The sequence below is a fragment of the Puma concolor genome, chromosome C1 (assembly GCF_028749965.1).
Source record: "Puma concolor isolate L17-30 chromosome C1, mPumCon1.1.hap2, whole genome shotgun sequence".
Classification (NCBI taxonomy): domain Eukaryota; kingdom Metazoa; phylum Chordata; class Mammalia; order Carnivora; family Felidae; genus Puma; species Puma concolor.
The window spans coordinates 93,839,269-93,855,152 of NC_141674.1; the positions used below are offsets into that span (position 1 = coordinate 93,839,269).

The 15,884-nt window shown below is 49.8% G+C and overlaps 1 protein-coding gene across 1 annotated transcript; it reads left to right on the forward strand.

Moving 5' to 3' along the window:
• Nucleotides 1-207: 207 nt before the first annotated feature.
• On the forward strand, nt 208-14,534 carry SYPL2 (synaptophysin like 2). The gene is made up of 6 exons (XM_025912305.2): nt 208-574; nt 735-809; nt 7,652-7,776; nt 8,841-9,042; nt 10,202-10,393; nt 11,754-14,534. Exons 1-6 carry the CDS (start codon nt 521-523, stop codon nt 11,904-11,906), a joined length of 801 nt encoding a protein of 266 aa, XP_025768090.1. The 5' UTR covers nt 208-520; the 3' UTR covers nt 11,907-14,534.
• The last annotated feature ends 1,350 nt before the right edge of the window (nt 14,535-15,884 follow it).

Below are 15,884 nucleotides of genomic sequence, written 5' to 3' on the forward strand. Positions count from 1 at the left end.
ATAACACAAGAACCCGTGCGTTCCAGAGCGCCAGGCTAGTTCCGACTTTGGCCATGAGTTGGAGCGGCTGTCGTGTACGGCTTGGGACTGGCCCTGGAGGCTTCTGGCAACGAACTTGAGCTCCCTCGCGGCCAAACTGCCCGCAGAAGCCACAGGTCCCTTTAAGGCGCCCTGACGGCCGACGGGGAGCAGAGGGGGCGGGAGGAGGGTTCGCGAGCGCACGCCACGTGACACGGCTGCCAAGTGCGCTCCAGAGTTTGACAGAAGTTTGAATCGGACTCGAGGGCTTTCTGCAGCCGGAGGGGCTGAGCCTCGGTCCCGGCCTCCGCGAGCGCGAGCTGCAGCGCCCCCGCGACCCGCCCCGCCAGCCTGGAGCCCGGGCCGCAGACGGCCGTCCGCGCTCCCGCACCGCTCGCTGCCCCCGCCGCCGGCCAGCAGTCGCCGGCCCGACCGCGGTGCCCACAGCCTCCCGGCCAGGGAGCCGAGCCCCCGCGCTGCGCCCCGGACCCGCTGCGCCAGCATGTCTTCGACGGAGGGCCCGAGTCGCGCAGCGGACAAGTCACCGCGCCAGCAGGTACTCCCCGCGCGCCCGAGGCTGTCTTACCACCCCTTCTCCACCTCAGGGTTGGGCCGGACCCTTATTCCGTCCCCTCTCCCGAGTGGGAGTGGGAGGAAAACCGGCGCTTTCCTGGGCCCCCCACCGCCCTGACCCGTCGTCGGCCCCGTGTCCGCAGGTGGACCGTCTGCTGGTGGGCATGCGCTGGAGGCGGCTGGAGGAGCCTCTGGGCTTCATCAAAGTTCTCCAGTGGGTGAGTCGATGCTCCAGCCGCGGGCTATTTCGGGAGCCTGGACTGTGACGCTGACCCGAAGCAATGTGGCCGGAGTGGGGGGCGGGGAGGTGCTGCGGCCGGCCCTGGCGGAAGGGTGGGGGGCGGCGACAGGTGGGCGGGGGAGGGGCGGCCGGGGTGCTTCTCCAGCACTTGATGGCAGGAGGGTGAGGAGCAAGGCATTTGGAGTCCGGGATTCGGTCCTTCTATGTGCAAGGAGCCCTTGCCCAGGGCGCTCACATTTCACCCGAGCGAGAGGACCCGGGTGTAACCTTTCCAGAACTCTGATCCTGCACATACCACTCTTCGGTGGCAGGAGGGGGGAGGGAGGACAAGAAGGAGAAGGAAATCCACGGAGGGCAGAGGAGGGAATGAGGCGGGCGAGGGAAACCGTCCGGCCTCCAAACCCACCAGGACCTGACTGATCCTGAAGGTTGACTCGGGAGACAGGGTCCTATCTGGCTGGCGGTTGTCCTGCCGAGATCACTAAAGTAATCTGGGTTCCTGTAACTAAGAGAGTGAATGAATGAATGAATGAATGAATGAATGAATGAATGAATGAAGCCTATGGCTCTAGGATTAAATAAAAGAAAAAATATCAAGACAATAAAAATCACACTATGGCCAAAATGTGGCTTGTAGAATAAGATAAAACATTGAGCTGGGAAGCTGGGGCTCTGGGTTTCAGATGTGGTCCTGCCTTTTCCAGCTATGTGACCTAAGGCAAGTCACTTCTTTGGACCTCAGTTTTCAACATTAGTTAAATGTTGATCACACCATCCCGAGGGTCCCCTTCTGCTCTAAATGGTTGGTATGCTAGAATATTGTCCTTCATTAGACTCACCCTGTGACCTTGAAGAAATCACTTGCCCATGGCCTCAGTTTCCTCTGTAACTGTCCAGGGCAAATACCATCTCCTTGTCTCACTGGTGCTTTGAGATATTGGTATGTTCTCTGTCCTTATAAGTGCCCAAGGCCTCCTGAGTATAAGTTAGGAATGTGGACAGGTGCAGTCATTCTTTCAAATCATGAAAACTAGTTGGGAGCATTTAGTGCACTATAACTGAAGAGATTTAAGTTAGACAGTCCACACACCCAATGGTGTGTGAATAACTTAATTAATGTGCTTTCAGCACAGAATTCAGCTAGGGAATAAGTTACTGTTAATACTGAGGATGATTGAGTTCTAAAGGGCTTTTAACTCACTGGAGACAGGAGTTAGCACTGTGTCACTGAGTCCTGCCTGAATCATCGTTTGGATGAGAATCATCAGATCTGGAATTCAGGGGCAATAGTGCATTTGGGGTTATCTGTGGATATCTGAGACCTTGACTGGGGCTACAGGCCAGGCAAGGAGCTCCCAAGTGCAAACTCTGGGATCTGATGGGGACTTTCCACTCTCCCTACCGCCTCAAGAGCAGTTGGATGGACTGCTGACTGAGCTCTTTCACCTCCCCCACTTCCCTGTTCTGACCCACCACTTGAGTACCAGTGGTGGCCATATAAGAATGTTATTAAGCCTCCATGTGACTGCCATCCAGAACTAGGGAACCATTATGAGGAGCAGAACCTGAAATATAAGAGTACAATTTTATCATTAAACTAGACAAATGGATCTAAGGGAAATTTGAGAAAGACTGTCAAGGGATGAGGGAAACAATGAGGTTATTAGACCATGGAATCATCCTTCATGGGGGGATTCTGTAAAGCTTCCCTCTTCAATTCTTCTATCCTTGTCTCAATGCCCTCCTTCTCCAATACCCACATTTCTGTAAAGGCTGCACAAAACAATGCCTAGGAAAATGATCCAGTCTCCTCCCAGGGTCAGCACTGTTCCCTAAGAGTTAAGAACCGTTTGACTTTTATGATCCTCAGCTTCTTAGAGGGGGGTGATGCCTTTCTCTCATAGTGCTAAATCCAGGGGCCCAGGGCTAGACTCTGAACTCAGCCTTCATTCGAAGGGCAGCATCAAAGGGAGACATGATTTGCTTTACTGCCATCCTAGCAGCCTGAATTCAGAGCGTGAGTTTCACTTGCCCGAGTCTCTGCAGGATGAGCTAATATAAAAGTACACAGGAACCATCACCAGAAATGACAGTGAAAATGTCATTTGGGATTTTCACTCATTTCCTTATTCAAGGGGATCAAATGACCCTGACTGGAAAAGGAAAAAAAATGAAAAAGAAAAAGAAAACACAGATCTTGCGTTTATCGTAATGATACTTGAAAACTTGTTGTCATTGTTATCAAAAAGCAATTTTGCTGGAATCCTAGTAAGAAGAAAGCAATGTTAGTCTTTTATTATTCAGGAGCTTGGCTTAGAGCTTGGCTTTTTTTTAATTCAGAAATTAATCTCACTTCAATTCCCAGTTCTGGAGTCTCACTAAGTCTGCAGAAAGCTAGCAAAATAACACGGGTATAGACCAAGTATTAAAGAACTGGCTTCCTTAAAAAAGGAAAAAGGCAGATTTTTAGGTCAATGGGCTTTGGTTTAAATGCAGCGTCCTCTGATTTCTAGCCATAGAATCTGAGGTACCTAGGGTAAGTAACAAAATCTTTGTGGGCCTCGGTTTCTTATCTGTAAATGAGGGTAAGATCCATCTCATGGGTTCACTGGGAGGATTATAAGAGGTAATTTCTGTAAAGCATCCAAGCATTCAGCCCAGACAGTCCAGGAGATATTCAGCAAGTGTTGGTTCCCTTTCCTCCTGTTCCCAAACCTCCCCTTTCCCCAAATCTCCTCTTTATGCATACTCTCAGCTAGACTTGTCCTTTGGTTGGATTATTCAAACATCACTGCCAGATCCTCACTTTGAGGGTAAGGCACAAAGGAACCTCCTGGATTACTCTGTCACTGTTCCCATAATAAGTCATATCATTATTAACTGTACCCCTGATCAATAATTTGAGGTGCCAAAGCCACTTACTTGGCTCTGGGGTCTCTATAATGAAAATAAACTATTTCAGTTGGTGTGGGGAAATGAGAATGAATACTATTAGAGTCCATCAAACCAATAAGATGACTGTAGGGGTAAGATTGGAGGGGAGATCTTGTCTTGTGCTCTGCACTAACTAAGGATGGTAGTGTCCCCAAGGCTGACCAAGGATCATCACCATCAAGTAAGTCAGCACCTAACTGGCAAGGTTATTTTGACATCTTTCCCAAAGAGATACAGAGGCAGGAGGGGGAGGGTGTGGAGAGCAATATAGGACCATCTCTGTCCCTAGCAATACAGGTCCAAGAGGAGGAAGGTGGAAGGTTGGCATCAGAACTTCAGAGATCCACCCCTTCCCTGTCTCAGGGACTCTCTCTCTGTCTCTGTCTCTCTCCTCTCTGTCTCTCTCTCTCTCCTTGGCTCCTGTTCTTTTTGAGCAGTTTGCTCAACTCAGAAACCCTTATGCTTGGTGACACGGATGGTTTCAGTTCTTTCCCGCTCTTCCCAGTGGTTCAGTCACCTGGTACATTTAGGGAAGAAAGCAAATCTGGTACAGAAAGGTGGAATGGGCTCAGGCAGGGTGTCTTTCTCTGCTCCTGCATGCCAGGTGCAGAGCTACTCCCTGCCTCCTTACAATCCTCCCTGAACATAGGAGAGATCCCCCTTTTTAGCCTCAATAATTTTATGATGCAGAATTTTATTTTATTTATTTGTTTGAGCATGACACTTTTTTTTTCTTTTTCCGGATGTAAACTCTTAAAAGAAGGTACCGGGTCTTACTCATCTTTGTGTTTCCAGCACTTGGCACAATAATGCTTAATAACTTTTTGTTGATTAAGTAGAAAGAGCACTGGACAGGGAATCAAGAGATGTGAATTCTAAGGCTGGCCCTCACAATGGCTAAATGTGACCCTGGGAGAGTCACTTAATCTTTTGGGACTTTAGTTTCTACCTCTGTGAAATGAGACCATGGGGCTTGATAATCTCTAAGATCTTTTTTGCTCTGCCGTCCTGTGAATCTTTGAAGTTCCCCTCAGATTTTTCCCATTGCCCACTTACATAACAACCTTTATGCGATTTGTCATCTTGTGACTGTGTGATGTTCAGATTTAATTATATATTCTGGTTTATAAAGAGCTATGTAAGGTGTTTAGGGATTCCTGACTTTCAAAGAATCAGAATAGAAGAGGATGCAGCTAGTGCTAAAGTTATTCATGGTTTATTTTACTCTCTGAGGAATCAGAGAACAGGATTCAGGATTTTCAGAACCTCAAGGTGATCATCCAGACACAGCAGAACTTTGGGCAGTGACGAAAAAGTTCTATTATCTGTGTTGTCCAATATGGTACCTGCTAGTCACGTGTGGCTATTGAAATGTGGCACCTGAAATGTGGCTAAATGTGACTGAGCCACTGTGAATTTTTAATTGTTTTAAATTTTAATGAAGTTGAATGTAAATAGCCACACTTGGCTAGTGGCTACGTAGCATTGTGGATAGTGCAGCTCTAGAGTACAGGCTCCATGAAGACAGAGATTTTTTCTCTTTTATTCACTACTAAATGATAGTGCTTAGGACAGTGCCAGTACACAGTAGGTGCTCCATAAGTGTCATCTTTCTGTAGATGTTCAGGAGTGCCTGTCAAGGAAGTGCTAGTGAAGAGAAGGGTCCATAACTCACCATCCGTTGCCCCAAGTTAGGAATACCTATTTTCTTAGGGGACTTTATTGGGTAAAACTATGCTGCCCTTCTTAGAATGTGATGCTCTAAATTATGTGTCCAGTTCTGAGCACCAGAAGCTACTTGCAAGAGGCTCATAGAGCTGACAAAAGTTAGAGAATTCCTATGAGGAAGAGCTAGAGAAGCATCATTGTTATGCCAGTGAGGAGGCTTGGAGTATATAAAGGGTAATGATGCAGAGGCTTTGGGCAAATTCTCTTCAGCTCTGTCAAGATAAGCAAACAGGGCTCTACTGCAGTCTCTGTAAATTAAGCCAGATGAGGAGGCTATTCAGGCATTGGAGAGAGTTATACTGTCTCCTTTCCTGGATGTTTTTTTTACAATGGAGACAATTCTCAGTTGTCTGAACTAAACCTCCTGGAAAAAGAGGTGCTCATTGTGACCTTTAGAGATGGGTCAATGGCTCCAGCATGGAGAAGATCTGCCAGGGCAGGCAATGCAAGGCGGGGCAGTGGCACCGGACACCGCTGAGGGGCAGAGCACAGCTGCCGGCAAGCCCGGCCAAGAGCACGCTGATAGTATTACCCCCATCCAGTGGGAGAAAGGCCTCTCGGTTGCCTGCTCCAAACCCCTTGTTCAACAGACGGGAAAACGGAGACTCCGAGAACAGAGTTATTTATTAGAGGCCACCCAGCTCATCAGTGACAGGGCCAGGACTAGAATCCAGATTTCCAAACTCCTAATCCAGGTCTCTTTTCAAAACTCCATAACGCTATCAAGAGTTAGCAAAATCACGTGCACATAACTCTATTCTAAACTCTGGGTGCAAGCCTGGGATCTAGATGAGCTGTCTTCTAGGTGCTTAATGTCCAAGATATGGAGAAACATACAGAAAATGATCATTAACAGAATAAGCTCTGTGCTTAATAAGAATGATTACATCATATACAAGCCCGTATAAGGTAAGTGCACAGGAAACGGGGCCTGAACAGATGATGCGGGAGGATAAGTGATTCCAGTTTCTCACCTCCTTTTCTAACCAGTGTGTTTCCCCAGAAAGAAATTAGAAAATCATAGGTTGAGGAAATTTCATTTCACTCAAGACAGGAGGTTTAGTAAAATGTGATGAAAGGTGGAGAGGAAAACAATTCAAGTGACCTGAAATGCTTCTGGTTCTTAACACTGAGCAATGGCAGCATCAACAGATAACAAGGGGAAACACTGCGGGGGGAACAGTGGAGGCTGATAAGGCAAGTGGAAGGTACTTTGCTCTGGGCGTGGGCCAGGACTGTCAGCATGGACGCAGCCAGCATTGTTGCTGCAAGGAAAAGTACCTTTGGAGGAAGAGGAGCATAGCTCTTCCCCGCTTGGCCCCTCTGAAGGCTTGGTGGAAGTGGAAGTTGCCACTTCTCGCTATACCTCCAGTGAGGCTGGAAGCCCCTGGAAGTTAGCAACAAGGTAACCACAAGATTCAATGACAGCTTCAAAGGAGAAATGGAAAGAATCCCAAAGCATGCCTGATCTCATCACAGAGTAATCTATTTCTAGGGTGCCTCTCCCTTGGGGGGGGGGGGTGGAATTCAAGTCCACCTTTATCCTAGAAGTTTCCAAAAGCCTAAATTGTGTTGCTTATCATCTTAAGGAGGCTACCTATATTCTCCACTGTCAAATCCAATGGCGAGATGTGGAAACTGTCCATTTCTTCTTTCTCTCTATCTTCCCCCCAGACACCACTCAAAGTCAACCTCATTCATTTGACTGTTTGGTCCAGGACTCAGATGCAGTGAACACAGCATCCTGAGGCTGGAAGACCAATGGAAGCCACGGGTCCCTACCCAGGAGGGAGTTGATTAATTTTTTTTTCAACGTTTTTTATTTATTTTTGGGACAGAGAGAGACAGAGCATGAACGGGGGAGGGGCAGAGAGAGAGGGAGACACAGAATCGGAAACAGGCTCCAGGCTCCGAGCCATCAGCCCAGAGCCCGACGCGGGGCTCGAACTCACGGACCGCGAGATCACTCACGGACCGCGAGATCGTGACCTGGCTGAAGTCAGACGCTTAACCGACTGCGCCACCCAGGCGCCCCAGGAGGGAGTTGATTAAAGGAAATCCTGGTCCCCTCCACCGTATCTGCACCTGTTAAGAGTCAGAAGGTGGTTCTGATGAGATATACCTTCCGACTCTCAAAGGGGCTTCCCTCTCCCTCAGCTCTTTGCTATTTTCGCCTTCGGGTCCTGCGGCTCCTACAGCGGGGAGACAGGAGCAACAGTTCGCTGCAACAACGAGGCCAAGGATGTGAGCTCCATCATTGTTTTGTTCGGCTATCCCTTCAGGTGAGCAGGAATTGATTCTGACCCCACACAGCCTCTCTCGCTTATTTGGCAGGACCTGCTTGGTCTCTTCCTTCTCCAGAAACTTAAAGGCCTTTTGTTGAGTGCCGCTCCAGGTTCAAATAGAACTACAGGACTTGGGTCCTTTCCAGACTAACCATAGAAAAATATCGGGGAACCTCAGATCAATCATTGTCATAATAATGTTCCAGTCCATAGATAACCAATAGCAAGTATAACATAGTTCCTACAGAAAAAAACCATGCAATTGGGGATGGAGGCTTATACGAGTCTCAGCTAGTTGGGCAGGTCCTTCTGACCTTCAGCAACCTCCTCCCTGCCTTGAAGGTTAGGGAACTTGTTAGTACTAAGATCCTAAAGAGTTGACATGGGGTGCTCACCTGGTACCACTAGAGTACAAGGATGTGCACCTTGACCAGGAGGCAGAAAAGAATACTTTTTCTGGGCTACTTGGGAGCTTAGGGAGGGGAGTCCCAACTGTTCAGAGGAGAACTGGGAATAGGACTTGTCTTTCCAGAAATTTTTAGTACCAATGATTAACTATCTCTTGTATATTGCAGGGTGTTTGTTTTTCTCTCCTTATTTTATCCCATATAGTCTCATTTGGGGGGCCTGACTAAGGCCTGGGAATGGGAAAGTCCAAACTAACCTGGCCACTGTGGGCCTGTGTGCCCCTTTCCCAGGGGCAAAATGAAGCTGATCTCCCTGGTGGTTTGACTATAAGAAATAGATGGATTATTGTGGTAGTGACCTGAAGGGCCCTGGAGATCCTTGGAACTACACAGTCACCATATCTGGGCAAAGTAGACGAGTGTGGGGTAGTGGCTGAACGGGAGGTAGAGTTTGACCAGAATTCCAGGGAGATTCCTGTTTTGACTGCAGGGTTTCCTCCAGAAGCATTCCTCCCCACACACCCCCTTTCTTGGCTCTGTAAGAGTCCCAGGGTGAGAATGAGCACAGGACTACCCCTAGGGCAGGTACAGTCTTCTGCCTCCACAGGAAGAGGATTGCCCCGAGCTTAGGATGGCATCCCCTGCCACCTGCAGGTTGAACCGGGTCCAGTATGAGATGCCCCTCTGCGACGATGACTCCACCTCCAAGACTATGCACCTGATGGGGGATTTCTCTGCTCCCGCTGAGTTCTTTGTGACCCTGGGCATCTTTTCCTTCTTCTACACCATGGCTGCACTAGTTGTCTACCTGCGCTTCCACAACCTCTACGCAGAGAACAAGCGTTTCCCCCTGGTGGTGAGTAAGCAGAGGCCAGAAGTGGGGTGGAGAAACTGAGAGATGTGCTTTGTGAGACTGATGTCAGAGTGAGAGGGGAGGACACCCATATGTGGAAGCTCCTGAATCTCCTTGCCAGCTCTTCCTTGTTGATCCCTTCGGGTTCTGTGGTTCCCACAGCTCCGATGACTCTGCCTCTACCAACTTTCTGTCACTTGCTGTGCTCACAGGAGGCATAACAGCATCAAGAAGTGGGCTCTGGAGTTGGGCTGCCTGGGTTCAAATTCCAGGGCGGTCCCTTACTGGCTCTGTGCTCTTGGACAAGCCACTTATCCTCTATAAACCTCAGTTTCCTCAATATAAAATGGGGATAAAATAATACCCATCTCGGTGGCGCCTGGGTGGCTCAGGGGGTGTTAAGTGTCCCACTTCGGCTCAGGTCATGAGGTCACAGTTTGTGGGTTCCAGCCCTGGGTCAGCCTCTGTGCTGATGACTCTGAACCTGGAGCCTGCTTCAGATACTGTGTTTCCCTCTCTCTCTGCCCCTTCCCCACTTGTGTTCTTTCTCTCTCTCTCTCTCTCTCTCTCTCTCTCTCTCAAAAAAAAAAAAAAAAAAGAAACATAAAAAAAAAATAATACCCATTTCATAGTGTTTGGGGGAGGTGAAGTGAAAATGCATGTAAAATATCGGGTATATGGTTAGCTTCAGTAAGTGTTGGCTATCATTAATATTATTCCCCCTTTACTGTCTCCTTATCCCAGGCATGCAAGGTGGAAGGGGTGCTTCAGGGGACCCCATTTGTCTCTTGCAGTCTGCTCTCACTCTGACACAAGTTGTAGCTGAACAATGGTGACCAGAGGAAAAGCTTGAAGGGGAGAGTGGGGAGTTTAGGCCACTTGGATGTGGGGGTAACATTGACCAGCAGGTGCCTTGATACATTGTTGCCTGACCTCAGTTCTGAGGGAATGGGGAGGGGTGGCCCTGGGTAGCAGGGTTCCTTTGGTGGCATTGAACAGATTCCTTAAGATGATCTGGGCTCCCAGAGGTTCTAAGTATTGGGTAGGATAGGAAGAGGTGGCTGTCCTGGGACCCCAGGATCCCAATGCATTCTGGCAAGAGGAAAAGAAGTAATCACGGGGGTCTTTCTGAGTGTATTTCTTGTTCCTCTGCTCCTTTCAGGACTTCTGCGTGACTGTCTCCTTCACCTTCTTCTGGCTGGTAGCTGCAGCGGCCTGGGGCAAGGGCTTGACAGACATCAAGGGGGCCACACGGCCATCCAGCCTGACGGCAGCCATGTCTGTGTGCCATGGAGAGGAAGCAGTGTGCAGCGCTGGGGCCACACCCTCCATGGGACTGGCCAACATCTCTGTGGTGAGACCTGTGGCCACTGAAGGGGACCGGGGGAGGCAGTGCTATCCCAGATGCCCAGACCTGTCCCGGCTAGCAGGTTCTGGGACAAAAAGAGAGGGTGTCTCTCCAGCTGGCATCCCTTACAACTGGAGCCGGTGACCCTAGCACCTAAGGATGGCTGCTCGTCCCTGGCTGACCCTGAGAAGACATTTTGGTTTGGGGGGAACCCAAGAGCCATTTAGCCTCCTGTTCTTTCCTCCTTCTGTACTCTGTCTTCCCATTTCCCCTCTCCCCACATCCAGGCATGCCCTTTGTGACTGCTTCCCACTCCTCCTTTACAATATGTGTTTGTGTGTGTATGTGTGCACATGCGAGCATATGAAGGAGAGCACAGGCTGTGGCTGGGCTCATGGCTGGGAGCAGACCCAGAGTGAGTGAGAAGGGGTTCACTGTCACTCAGGCCTCTAGACTGGAAAGGGGTTTTGGGCAGGTGTGGGTCCGGCAGGTATGCACGTGTTTGGCCATCCCAGTTGTTAGAATGGGGAAATCTTTCCATATCAATTGGTAGATAGCTGAGGCCTGAAGCTTTTCAAATGCCCCCTGTCACCTTAGCCCTGCCCTGAAAATGGCCTGGAACTCTTCAAGGCCCAGCAACTGAAGGGTTTAATCGCTGGCACACCAGGGAGCCTTCTAGAACTTGCTGGAACCCTGCTGATCAGTTTTAGCCCCCAACATTTTATTGTAAAAATTTTCACACATCAAAGTTGAAAGAATTTTACAATGAACACCCACACACTCATCGCCTAAACTGCACCATTAACATTTTACTAGACTTGCTTTATCACACATCTACCCGCCTCCCTTCATCCATCAAACCATCTGATTTTTAATGCATTTCGACGCTAATTGCTTTGACATCAGTTCACCTCCCCCACCCCAATACTTCCTGCTGATAGGTTTTTAAGTATTTTTGAATAAATAGTTGAATATAGCCCGGGCTGGGTCCCTGGTCTTAAGAAAGGAGCACCTTGGACAGTTCTGGTCACACCCACCCTTGAAAAAGGCACTCCTAACAGTGCTTTGGAAAGCGCCACCAGAGCCCCTGCTCCTTGCTCTGCTTTGCATGATGCTTCACTCCAGGGGCCAGACTCTCCTAGCAACCAAGCTACAACCTGGGTGCATGCTGTGGACAGTTAGGGACTTTTGCCAGAGAGCCCCTTAGTGGGTATCAGCATTGAACCCTGCCTGTATCTCCAGTTCTCTGTGTTTTAGTCTTCTGAGCCCCCTGTGCCTCTTCCTTCACCCCTCACAGGAACTCCTCCTCCCTGTTCCCACAGTTCCCCCCTTACTATTCTCACAAACTTCCCTGATGTCTTTGCAGCTCTTCGGCTTTATCAACTTCTTCCTGTGGGCCGGGAACTGTTGGTTTGTGTTCAAGGAGACCCCGTGGCATGGGCAGGGCCAGGACCAGGACCAGGGCCAGGGCCCCAGCCAGGAGAGCGCAGCTGAGCAGGGAGCGGTGGAGAAGCAGTAAGCAGCTCCCACCTGGCTACTCCTGAACAGGACAGCACCTCTTCAACCACCTCCAGCTTCCAGGACCTCCCTCTTCCTCCTTCTCCAACTCCCCTCCTCCATCATTCTGGGCTTTGAGCTTTGAGACGTCGTCGATGGATGGGCAGGCATCAGCTGTCAGAAACCCCAGCGGCCCTACCAGTGGCTTCCTATCTCTCCTCTTGCTGGAGCCTCGGATGGCAGGAGCTCAGTGCTTCTTGTCTACGGCCTGGACCCCAACATTTTGCTTGGGGTCTTCCTCGTACACTTACAGCCTCCCATTGCAGGAGAGGGTTGGGGGCAGGAGACTGGTTCCTAGCAGCCACTTCTATCAACCTGTCAGCTTCAATAAAAGTGGGGGGAGGGGAAATTGGCTGGCAGCCTTCTTCCTGGTCCCTTGCATGAAGGGCCCACCAGTGGTTTAGTGACCCCTCTTCAATGGTTGTTATCTAAGCCTTGTGTCTGCCCTGATCTCCAGTCAGCCTGAGCCCGGTATGCTTCCCACTTTTTCCTCTGGCATCTGCTTGCCCACAGAGCCTACCATGTGGGAACCCAGGAGGCCAACTAGTCTAGAAGACAGCCCTGTAGGGGCTCCTGATGAGGCCCAGACTCAATGGGGAGCAGATATATTGCAACTGGGTTGCAACTTCAAGAAACTGAAGCCAGGAAACTTGCTGGGGAAGCAGTTTCTTCTATTCCCTTAGCCCTCCCACCCCTCCAGGCTGGTGCACCTTCCACCAATAGTAAACTCGTACTTGCCTTAGAAACCCCTGACCTTCTTCCCTGTCCTCCTTCTTGGGCTTAGTCTCACACAGGGGACACTAGATGAGGGGTCTAGGAGCAACTCCCTTTTAGCCCTCTCTGCCTCCAACCTCTCTGTCCATCTCCCTTCCCCAATCTCTTGGGTCTGAGGCATTCAAGATCCTTTTCCATGTCTGTCCAGGCTTTCCTTTCATTCCTATGGGGCCATATAGGGGCTTTGGAAGGGCCCAGAGGACCACCATGAGGCTAAGTTGCCCCAGAGCCCCAGGACATGGATGGATGGGCCTATTTCTTCCTCATTCTCTGCTCATTTCCCCCCAAACCCCCAACTCCTTCTGTGGCCCCTCTTTCATACTCCCCTATCTCACCTTTACGAAAGGACACACCCTCTCGGTTTGCCCTCTGTTCCTCCCCTGCTTCCTCATTTCTCCCAGGCTCTATCCCTCCCCACCCAAACCCCCAGTCCAGGGCAGGCCAATGCTATTGGTGCTTCTTCACTTCGGGACCCAGTTCCATATTTGTCTTTGATATGTCTCCTCTTTCTGACACCTCCTTCAGTCCCTCTCTGGACCCCAGGGCCTAAGAGTCAATGCTGACTGGGAAAGGGCCATCTATCTCCTACCCAGCTCGAAGCACTTCAGTCTGCCCTGGCCATAGGGCTGCTCAGGGAAGGATGAAGAAGGAAGAATCCAGCCATTTTCTGATCCAGTGCCAATTAGCCCACTTATCATCCCAAAGGTGAATGTGCCCTGTGCCAATTTCTCCTCAGGACTGAGTCATCCCTTCCCACCTTCTCACCTCCCTAAACACCATCCCCAGTAAGATGCACTTTCCTGGGGTACCCAGAAGACAGGACCTTTGATTTGGGGCCCGTCATTTCTTTGGGTCAGAGTTTCCCCACTTGACAGGGGGAGTGTGAGATTTACATCCTCAAATGCTCCAGAATCCTTCAGTGAAATAATTAGGTTTTTTGTTTTATTTTTCTTTTTAGATTTTGGGGGAGGGATTTGAGGAGAGAGGAGAGGAGATGGGGATGAGAGTGTTTCTAAGTCTGAACCTCTCTCTGTCCTGAGCTGTCCCCATGGTTACTCAAGGAAAAGGGGGGAACAGTTTTGCCTGCAGCTCCAGAGACACAGAGAACAAAGAGGTGACCATTTTTCTCTGAACTGGCCCCTGTGAGGGTCTGTGAGCAGCTTCTACTGGAACTTTGTTTGGATTCTGTGTATGTATTTATAATTTATTTGAAATGTGATGGATAAAGTGTTCTCATTTGGGGGCTGAAGTTAGCAACTGGCCCTTGAGCTAGGGGAAGGGGAGTGGGGTGGATATTCACTCCTGCCAAGGACTCCTAGCCCAGAAATCTCCCTAGAGCAGAGAAGGCTCTTTCTCTTTCTCAAGAGCCTAGCTTGTTCTCATCCAGAAGGGCCTTGATTTAGGCTATGGCCTCTCCATGACCACCCTAAGAGGAAAGGCTACTTCACCTCATAACCTCCAGCCAAGTGCTGAGGGCAGAGCTGTCCTCATAGGACTCACATCCCCTCTAGTCAGGGCTGGCACTACTGCTTTGCCTAGTAGGGCCTAAGGTAGGAGACCGTGTCTGGTTTCTTCAGACTGCAGGAGGCTAACAGGCAGGGCATTTGCCCTTTGCCCTCCTAAATTCTGACTCTGCCAGGGTACCCACCAAGGACTTTTTCTGAACTTGAGTTCTCCCCACTATCATGGTCATAGGTCTCCTACTTCCAGGATTGAAGATCGGGGTGGGGGGAGAATGTTGCATGTTGTTTTCTGGTGCTTGTTATTACACATTTGAATAAACAGTGCTTCAAAGCATTTGCCATGAAGGAGCCAAGCCTAGAACCCTTCCAGAGATTTTTTTTTTCCCCTCTTCTCCCATTACTTTAAGTTATCGGACAAATATCAGTATTTCCACCAAAACATCATTCCACTCCTTTCCACGCTGCACTCCAAGCAATAGAGTCTGCATTTTCTCTTTTGGTGGCACCGATTTGTCCAAAGTAACTGAGGCTCATTAGCAGATTTACAGTAAACTCAAAAGGCAAGAGATAGTGGCTTCCACAATACTGTTTCCATTTGCTCTGTGACCCAGACAAGCTTCCTGTCAGGAGGTGAAGGCCATATGCCTTGTCCTCTTAACTATAAAGGTTCTTTCTGAACAAACTTGCACCTCTATCCCCCTTCTGACATGCTACCTTGCATTCCCTATATCTTGGACACAATATTGCATTCAATTTCACCAAGTTCCTGGACCCCCTAGGGATCATCTGTCGTTCTCAGGTTAAGGATCTCTGCTCTCAGAGATTATCTTTGTGGTACTTAAACCTTCCCTGGGTGAAAATGAGAAGAAAGTCTGAGGTCTTGAGGTCACAGACCTTGACTTACTTGCCTCCAATTTGGTTTCCCTTTAGCTTAAGAAATTAATATGGGGTGAGGTGTGAGGAGTTGAAGAGGGAAAAGAGAACTAGTATCTCCTTTCTGGTGTGATGCGGGGGGGTAGGCTTTTGTCTCTTGATTGTGTGAGGGTGGGAAGAAATGTTATCAGCTGAGAAGAAAGAGAATGATTAAGGTATTTTCCAGGCCACAGCAAGGAAAATGACAGATCTGATGAGAAATCTCCCTATGCTGAGGCTCTGGTAGCAGCCCTTCCAGCAGAGAAAATATTCATTAGAAAAAGAAGCCAAAGTGATGGATGGAGTCGGGGTCCAGCCAGGGTTTGGGAAGAGGCGGCACAGGGTATCGATCGCAGTTCTCAGGAGGAGAGAAGGATCAGCAGAGATGCCGCAAACACCAGCAGCCTCGGGGCCACCCCAGTTCCGGGGCTGGCTCTGGCTCGGAGATAGCTTTCTGTCATCCTGACAGGTGATCTTGATCAGCTCATCTAGGTCCTTCCAAACCCAGACAACGCCACTCTAACCCTCTGCCCTGCATCAGGGCAGCGTGGGTTTCCCACAGATGAAGCACAACACGGTAGACGAGGACCCTCCCCCCCCAACCCTTGTGTCCTTCAGCGCATCCTACAGACTCCCTCCCCTTGCCCTTCTGATTCACAGCGCCCACCTCCCTGCACCTACCCTATTCGATCTACTGGGGAGCGAAGTCGCTTCTTGACCGCCAGCCCGGGAAGGGGCGCCAGCCAGCTGGCGGAGACACGGCTTAGAGGGGCGTCTTGGGCAGAGAGAGG

Excerpts from the sequence above, each read along its gene's own strand:
- SYPL2 (XM_025912305.2), top strand. The coding sequence starts at position 521 with ATGTCTTCGACGGAGGGCCCGAGTCGCGCAGCGGACAAGTCACCGCGC. Across the intron at positions 810-7,651 it reads TCATCAAAGTTCTCCAGTGG|CTCTTTGCTATTTTCGCCTT; the intron begins GTGAGTCGATGC and ends CCTCTCCCTCAG. Across the intron at positions 10,394-11,753 it reads GACTGGCCAACATCTCTGTG|CTCTTCGGCTTTATCAACTT; the intron begins GTGAGACCTGTG and ends ATGTCTTTGCAG.